Source organism: Typha latifolia, chromosome 4, assembly GCF_019914945.1.
Source record: "Typha latifolia isolate L0001 chromosome 4, TyphaL0001v2, whole genome shotgun sequence".
NCBI lineage: Eukaryota > Viridiplantae > Streptophyta > Magnoliopsida > Poales > Typhaceae > Typha > Typha latifolia.
Window position 1 is genome coordinate 5347465 of NC_133089.1, and position 9071 is coordinate 5356535.

General features: G+C 39.7%; 2 protein-coding genes across 2 annotated transcripts; both read left to right on the forward strand.

Moving 5' to 3' along the window:
- The first annotated feature begins 295 nt into the window (after positions 1-295).
- On the forward strand, positions 296-3450 carry LOC140785784 (uncharacterized). The gene is made up of 3 exons (XM_073133784.1): positions 296-748; positions 2804-2953; positions 3048-3450. Exons 1-3 carry the CDS (start codon positions 524-526, stop codon positions 3120-3122), a joined length of 450 nt encoding a protein of 149 aa, XP_072989885.1. The 5' UTR covers positions 296-523; the 3' UTR covers positions 3123-3450.
- Positions 3451-5178: 1728 nt separating this feature from the next.
- On the forward strand, positions 5179-8623 carry LOC140785787 (uncharacterized). Its single transcript, XM_073133788.1, has 6 exons — positions 5179-5362; positions 5442-5681; positions 6419-6530; positions 6626-6800; positions 7798-8038; positions 8127-8623. The coding sequence occupies exons 1-6, from the start codon at positions 5179-5181 to the stop codon at positions 8405-8407; spliced, it is 1233 nt and encodes a 410-aa protein (XP_072989889.1). The 3' UTR covers positions 8408-8623.
- The last annotated feature ends 448 nt before the right edge of the window (positions 8624-9071 follow it).

Sequence of the window (9071 nt, forward strand, 5' to 3'; positions counted from 1 at the left end):
CGATGTCGGAGCGGGCTGCAGGGGAGTTGAGGAAGAAATGAAAAACGAAAGATTGAGAAAGAAGTCAAAGGAGCTAACGTACTGAGCTTTCGGGCCGAGCCGGGTGAGCAAAGCGCTGGGTTGGGCCCACGTAAAATATAAAGTTTCGATACAAAGGCTGCAAGATTTGTAGTCCGTGGGCCATCCGTTCTTCGAAAGGAGGGGATAGTCTGCAGTCCGGTTGCAAGGCTTTACTACATTCAGGTACTTTGCAGCCTTCTACTTATAACCTAACAGTGTATACAATTGCAGCAAATTCCCACACTCCGCTGCATAGATCCGTCGCCTTCTCTAGGGAACCAATCGGAACACGCCAACCTTCTTTTCCACGAATCCGCGAGCCACCAGAAGCTCTTCCGTAGTTGATCGAAACCCGATTCTATCCGGAGTCGGAGAACGATCAAATCTCGAAGAAGAGTATAAAAGAGATAGAAGGGGAGAGAGAGAGAGAGAGAGAGAGAGAGAGAGAGAGAGGATAACCACAATGGCAATCTTATGCTGTTCCTCTTGCCGCGGTCTCGTGTTCTCGCCCAAATCTCTTCTTCCTTGTCCTCTCGCGGGAGGGAGAGGAAGAGGAAAGGGGGGAGTTACAACTTCTAGAAGCTTCTGGAAGGGCTCTGCCCTCGTCGCCAAAGCTTCCATGGTCGACTCTTCCGAGAGCTCCTCCAGCTTCGCCAAGCGCGCGGAGCTGGCGTGGCTCATATCTCAGGTATCGGCCTAATAAATCCTAGTTTCCCCCTTTACATGGCGATTATTGCGAAAAGGAGAGATTTTTGTTGTTGTGCTTGTGGTTTTGAGGTAGATTTGGGAATGAATGTCGTGAATTTGTTCTGGCTGCTTTATTGGATCCCAAACATTTCAACGATCTGCGTTTAGGTTCGGTTCATGTGATGGAGTCATTGGAAGTCAATTGAGTGATTCCCGTTGGTTCTTATTCTAACTGCACCTACTGCGGCCAAATATCTATTTCCTGGCCTATTTTGTTGATTAGAATTTACATGGCGTATTAAATAATCTGCATGTTTATCTGATCAATATTTTCCAGTGCAATAATTTGTAAAAAATAATTAGTACATTATTTGTAGGATTTTGGTGATTAGATGTCAAACCGCAAGAGGCTGTCAGGGATGAGTTTTTGTTTCCCTTTGCATTGACATGCATGTATTCATCTGAGAAATCAAAGGCTTTCTACAAGTTTAAATCTGTCAGTATCTTGATGAGAGTTGATTATTGTTAAACATTCATTATAGTAAAACTAATTTGCATTCTTAGCAAAATTTATGAAAAGCATGTCTAATAGCTATTTTGTTTTGTGCATGATAATGGATTAATCAATGATTTGATGGACAGAAAGCGGATACCAAATTATGCTGAAATATATGCCCTAGTATCACTGATACTTGGAGAGGTTTATGTCTCAAACAATGCATGCTTATTGCCTATCAGCACCTTTGACTTATGTCCAACTGAACCACATGGCAAAGCTGACCATTGCTAAAAGTATATGATCATAGTGTGTTATTTACGTACAGTTACTTGGTCACCTTTGTTGATATTTAATGCTAGATTTCCATAAAGTGATGGTCCTTTCTGTACTGCACAGTTTTTCTGTTATACTTCATTATATTTGTTATAGTCCTTCACCTTAAACTTGTAGTTGTAAAACCTACCCTTTTCTTAGTATCCTACTTTCCTTCTCTGTTGTGACTAGCTTTTCTGTTAAGTTGTGATAAAAAATATGGGAAACTTTCTTTCTATTTAAAAAATTGATTAGAAGATTGGAAAAGCCTTTTTCTTCTTGCCTTTTCGTGGAGATTAAAGGGCCAATTGAAATATTTGCCATCTAGCGATACTGCTTTGTACATTTCCTTGATCATCTTTCAATTTTCTTGATGTTGTGATTGTTGATGTCTGCCACCATCATTATGTGTTAGGCGCTGCTCTCTACTTAATATGTCTAATTTATGCCTATGAAGGGTTGATAACTTGCATATTTCCTTGTCTCTATTTAGAAATCTGTTCCTTTTATTTATCTGGATCAAGATATGTTTAGTTGAAGTACTGCTGTCACGATGACAATGCTTAGATGGAGTGGTTGTATCATTGAGACAAGACATGGTAGAGGAAAACTTCTCAAACTTGGCATGAACATTTAGCTTCTCTTCTTAGAGAAATTTACATGTAAAAAGTTAGAATGGACAGATGACTATGATGATAGAGAAAACCTAAAGAAAACTATATGGTGAATTGTGAGGACAAGTTTGTGTTTGACATAGAATTCCTGAAGTTTCACTTCTGAATTCTGATAGATATACGGTATTCAGCTTTTGCAGTGACATAAGTGGCAGAGGAAATCATGCTATGGTTCAAACTGGTATTGCATCTTATGTCGTTACTTTTGCAATATTTCCTTGTGTAATGATCTTCTTGTCAAATATTAGTAGCACTTCTAGAAATCCACTTCTGCACGGAAATTCCTTTGTAAGTGTGCCCACAGATCTAGTTCAGTTTTGCTAGACCTGGGCCAGATTTTGCTCTAAGACTTTAGTTCCATGCCAAGGCATGTATGATATTGCTTGGCTGGGCAAAGCTGCATTGTTAAATATGACCAATTTAATCTGTTTGAAGTTGTTTCCTCCATCTTTTTATCCATGGATTGATTGTCACCCTGCAGTAGAATTTCATTGGTTGTAGGCATTCTTCATAGGTTGCATTGTCGAAGAATCTTTTACTAATATAGTAACACCATCCTCTCTGTATGCAGCAACCAATACCAATTGCTTGTTCATCTTGCAATTCAAAAGGCTATGTGGAATGCAATTGGTGTGGTGGCACAGGCTTCTTTATCCTTGGTGACAACATGCTGTGTGAAGTGCCATCAAGGAATACTAAATGTGTGATATGTGCAGGGAAGGTAACATGATACATAGACCTTAAATTAACTGCGATATCCTTCAATTTGGTGCAATCTGAGAGTTCTAAGCAAACCTTTTATGTGTTCAATCCAGGGTTCTGCATGCTGTGCTGATTGTAAAGGCACAGGATTCCGCGCCAAATGGTTGGACAATCCTCCCCCTCACTGATGAAAGCTCGCACTTAGTCCAGTTGTAACATTAGCTTTATTTACACCTGCTATTTGTTAAATATAAAAAAAATTAATTATTTTTCCACCTTAAATGTGAGTCCAATATGTAAGTGGTGTTATAGTGTATGGAATAACTAATGTTCATAATCCCACTAACCATAGTAGTACAATTCAATTACGGGTGTAATTTTCTTTCTTTTTTATTTCCTTCGTGTCCTTGTTCTAAGTTACAGGCAAATGGAACTGCGTAACGTCATAGTAGTTGTCCACAATCTTGTTCTTTTGTGCATTTTATGACAATGGAAACATAAGATTGTTATCCTGCAGTGTTTTTGGTACCAAAACTTGAGGTGCAAAACACCAAACTCTTACTCACTCCCCCCAAAAACAAAACAAAAGAACAAACAAAAAAAAAAGGAAGAAGCTGTGATCATTTTTTCCATTATAAATTAACAAATACTAGTCTATATTTATAACCAAATATTAATTCTCTCTAGATTAAAAATACTATTCAAATTATTCCATGCATAATTAAAGTTATTTACCCTCCTACGGGACATCTATCTTATTGATGCTTAACTTTTTTTACCTCTGTTAATTATCCATCCATCTTAATAAAGTAGGTATGTTATGCATAATTATAAAAAATAAGAACACTTTAATTTAAATTTATATATTTTATTTGAATCAATTTTTATTTCTTATTTATACTTTTACTGTAGATATTATCAAAGATAACTATTATGTCACTATTCTAATTTACAACCAAATATTAAATTAGATATACAATTAAAAAAAATAAGAATTTAGAATAAGAATCATTTTTAAAGTTGGTTCTCAGACTAATTGTGGAGTAAAATGACTTGCTGAAGACAAACATTCTACAAACAAATTACAAGCAATTATGTTCGGATGGTCAAAGTGGCTGGTGATATAAGCATTTTTAGATTTGAAGCGTTACCAATTTAATTATAAAATCATTAAATTTCCACCTTTTTTTCCAAAAAAAATAAAAATCCTTAAGTCACTAAACTAATTTGGTTCCAAGTGTAATTTTCAGTAAAGCACCGGATAATTTGCATTATAAGCATCGCTCCATTATAAATAGTACAAACTCTTTTGATTTGTAACAAAGTAGAATTACCTTTGACTTTTTAATCAAAATTTGAGTGTTAGTGGGAAGCATCATTACCTATAAACTTGTATTTATTTCTAATTAATGATCTTTGGTGATGGCAAACTGCAAAACAATCCGGCTCGACTCGTAAAATCCGACATCAGACCAAGTTGTTTCGATCCGACCAATCTGACTCACTGAAGAAAGACCAATGAGCTACATAAAACCCCAAATGGAATCCGAAGGACTCAAGAAACCCTAACAGCGAAGGACCTTAGAGGCGGAGAAGGAAAGAAGACGATGAGGGTGGTGACGGCATCCGTGGCGCAGGCGAAGCGGATCAAGCTCTCGAAGGCCTCCGCCATCGTTTCCCGCTTCGCCGCCTCCGGCGGAGGCGCCGACCCCGAGGTCGCCGCGTACTTGGGGCGCGCCGCAATCGCCTTCGAGGAGCTGGTGAACTTCCACAGAGGAGTCGCCGGCGGCGAGTGGGTTCATCAGAAGAAGGAGGAGGAGGCAGAAGACGGCGATGACGTGGACCTGACGGACGTAGGAGAGGAGAAGAGCAAGAAGAAGAGGAGGAGGTAGATCGGAATGGAGGATAGGAACTTGAGAGTTGAACGCGATTTTCTTTTTCTTTTTCCTTTTCCATCAGGATATTTTTCAAAAGTGTAGCTTACTCAATTTCAAATTGAATTAATATCTCTTTTTTTATATATATTTAGAGGTAAATAGTTACGGACGTAAGCTACTAAAAGGGTCGGATTCCTACACGGATCGGATACATGAACGCAATCCAAGGGATTACCTATGTAAACTTTTTCCTCGTTCGAATCCTGATTCCTTCACACGTGGCCCTTCGCCTTATAAGAGCAAAAAGGAACTCACCGTCTCTCCGATCGATCTCCTCCTACTCCGATTCCTCTTCGTCGAGATCGAGATGTGGGCCGCTACATGCCTCGCCTCCTGCTGCGCCACCTGCGCCTGCAACGCGTGCCAGTCCGCCGTCTCCGGAATCGGCCGCCGCTCCGCTCGCATCGCCTACTGCGGCCTCTTCGCCCTCTCCCTTGCCGTTTCATGGCTCCTCCGCGAAGTCGCCGCTCCTCTCATGGAGAAACTCCCTTGTAATCCTCTAATCCCTAATCCGTACCCGTCTCTCTTTTTGTGCCTATTTAGGTCACTCTTTGGGTTTTTTTTTTGCAGGGATTAATCACTTCCACCGGACGCCGGATCGCGAGTGGTTCGAGACGGATGCTGTGCTTCGTGTTAGCCTGGGAAATTCCTTGTTTTTTGCGGTGTTGGCGATCATCATGGTGGGAATTAAGGATCAGAAGGATCCAAGAGATGGGGTGCACCATGGTGGTTGGATGGCGAAGATCTTTTGTTGGTGCGTGCTGGTGTTTCTCATGTTCTTCGTGCCCAATGGTGTCGTCAGCTTCTACGGTAAGGTTCCAAGGGTATCTCTTTTTGTGGTACTGAAAGCTGCCTTGTCTAAGTATAAATTCGGATTCCTAACTTTTGTGGTACTGAAAGCTGCCTTGTCTATGTATAAATTCGGATTCCTGTTAGGAGGGCTATAAATTAGTTTACTGGTTACCCCGGATGAAAGTAAAAGAAAATGATATGAATTTTCTCTTAATTTTAAAAGGTAATCTTAAAATTATAGTAGAAAGATAGAGTTGTTTAGGACAATTTGAAGATTAGTGTTCACAGGCGCTCCTTATCTAGATTTGTTAGGACAATTTGAAAATTATTGCTTTACTCCTTATCACTCCATATCCTACTCTCTTGTCTCTTATTGGGGCAGAGCTGTTGGGTGAGAAACCTTGATAACTTCCCTTGAACCAACCCAGATATAGTGGTGTCGGCTCCAAAGAAAGGGTTTGTGCACTGATGAAGGCCCTTGTGAGTGAACACAACAGGTCCGTGAACTTACTTTCTTTGTCGACCAAATGGGGAAACGAGGAATTTTATTTCATGTAGTTGGTGCAATGAATTCTTTGTTTATTTGTAGGCTCTTAATTTACAATTTCGCTAGTAATTCACCAATCACCATCTTAGATAAATCTGACAAACTAAGTGCATATCCAGACTATTCTTGATGTGTCTATAAGGTTGTGCTGATTTGAACTATAGGCCTTTCATTCTCTTTCATTGACATTAAAACCTTTTCTATGTAGAGACGGCATCAAAATTTGGGTCGGGATTCTTTCTTCTGGTTCAGGTTGTTCTCTTGTTGGACTTTGTGCATGGATGGAACGAAAGCTGGATCTCAAAGGATGAAAATTTTTGGTTTGTCTAGTGATGCCTTCTTTAATTTTGTCTTGTTGGTTGTGAATTTTTGGTGCTGAATATCCTTAATTTTCTTTACTCCCTCTAAACTACAGGTATATGGCATTGCTCATTGTTTCGCTTGTCTGCTATATTGGCACATTCTCCTTCTCAGGACTGCTCTTTCACTGGTTTACTCCATCAGGACATGATTGTGGGCTCAATACATTTTTTATTGTCTTAACATTGATTTTTATATTTGTTTTTGCGGTTGTTGCCTTGCATCCGAAGGTAAGTTCTTGCCATGATTGTCAACTTTTACCTGATCATTTACAATGCATACCTTTTTCTTTCTTAAAAAGAGTATATCTATTCTACAAATGTTTATTTATGACCGATGTAATATATAGAATTTCCTGATTATTGAGTCATTGACTTTATAATGCTGGATCTACTGTCAGAATGGCCATTTGTTGCCTTCTAGTATGTCTTCTTGTTGTCTTTTAATGTTTGAAATGGTTGATGTACTTGCCATCATTTATGTTATTGTCTGTTTACAATGAGGATGATCTGATTTAAACTAATTTTATTTAGGAAAAAAACTGGTAGAAACTTTCTTGTCTTTGGAGTCATCATCAGTCACATTTTTGAATTAAAGCCTTGGTTCCTGGATGATGGTGTATTTAGCATATTATATCTAAGTGATGGTGAAGATTGTTGAAATGTTAAACCTATCAGTTTGATCCAAACTGTAGTTTATTGGTGGATGATTGCCTCATTTATTGGCTTATTATCAGTAGAATAGAGATGTAGATATTTTGCTCGGTGCATTTTGCTAGTTTGAATAAATTCTTTTTGCAATAGAAGTATGTCCACTTGGGAAATTCATGCTGCTATGGGACATTGTTGCAACACCTAGGTCATATTTTCACAATGCTTGTCTCTTAAAACCATGTCTAGTCTTGGGCCTCTTGGCATTAGAGAAGAATGGTGTCACCTTTTGTCGTAGTATAGCTAAGTTGCTGAAAATATTCTTGAGAAACTGATGCCTATTATCTTTGATTTACTCACGAGCATAGTCTTGTTGTTTGTATCTGAATGTATCAGTCTCTACTTGTGCTTACTGCCTGTTTAGGGTGCTGTGCAGCTCAAATTGACCATTCTTTGTTCTGTTGATTTTATTGGTATTGAACTTTTTATAGTTCCTGCTATCAGCAGCAGGAGTTGGGTCCCATGATTCCATTAATTTCTTATTTATGTGCATAAGTTTAGTTGGCATTTTTTTCAGGTGAACGGCAGCTTGTTGCCTGCATCAATAGTCTCCCTTTACTGCACCTACCTATGTTACAGTGGACTTTCCAGTGAACCAAGGGATTATGAATGCAATGGTCTCCATAATCATTCGAAAGCTATCTCAACTGGAAGTCTGACCTTGGGCTTGTTCTCTACCATCCTCTCTGTGGTCTACTCTGCTGTCCGTGCTGGTTCTTCGACAGCTCTGCTCTCACCACCAATCTCACCACGTGCCAGTAAGTATTCGCTCTTTGATTTTAGAACTCAACTATTGCAATAGACAACATGTCTCTGAGTCCCTTTCCCTTTTTCTACTTGCTGTAGGTGTCGACAAGCCCTTGTTGCCCTTCAACAAGGCAGATGAGCAGGAAGTGGCAAGCCCTGTTACCTACTCGTATTCCTTCTTCCATCTCGTCTTCTGTCTAGCCAGCATGTACTCGGCAATGCTTCTGACTGGCTGGTCAACTTCGGTTGGCGAAAGTGGAAAGCTTATTGATGTGGGCTGGCCATCGGTGTGGGTTCGGATCGGTACTGGCTGGGCAACAGCAGTTTTGTACATCTGGTCCCTCATCGCTCCCATCCTCTTCCCGGATAGGGAGTTCTGAGCCTGTCCAACTGCCAAGACCTGCATTCATACAAAGCTTATAGGGCCAACTGTCTAGTGTAAATATTTTTCTTGTGTTTAAATCAAACTCAAACATGGATGGTGAATCATTCTGAGTGCGGCACCAAGTGGTGATGATTTTCATTAATTGTGTTGGACTTATAGTAAGTGTGGTGCTTAATAATTTATAGAATGCAACACTTGGTCTTATCTTGAACTTTACAATCTTATTGCAGGCTATTACTGGAAAAAGTAGAATAATTTGAAGCATAAATGGTGCATGGTGCTTGTCTGTATGCTTTTTAATTTTTTACTTCCTTTTCTTGTGACAAGCTCAAAACTGTTATCAGGCTGTTCAATTTAGCTATTTTTTCAACCTTTTTAATGGATAGGCTTCATCTAGTAATTTCTGTTGATATACCTGAATCCAATCAGGATGTAAACATTTGACAATTTTTTTAGAGGAGGTTCTGCCGAGATCGATGAAACTGAGCTCCATTTTGCCACCGCAGCCTCTCGATCCGCATGTACTTGTTATCGGAGCATTAAGGCTTCTCCAGCTTGGCCACGTTGAGAGCACTAAACTGCCTGTTGCGGCTGCGACAAGATGGAAGGGGAGGCAGAGTAGTAGTGACGGTGGGGGAGGAGGGAGGAAGGAGGAGAGA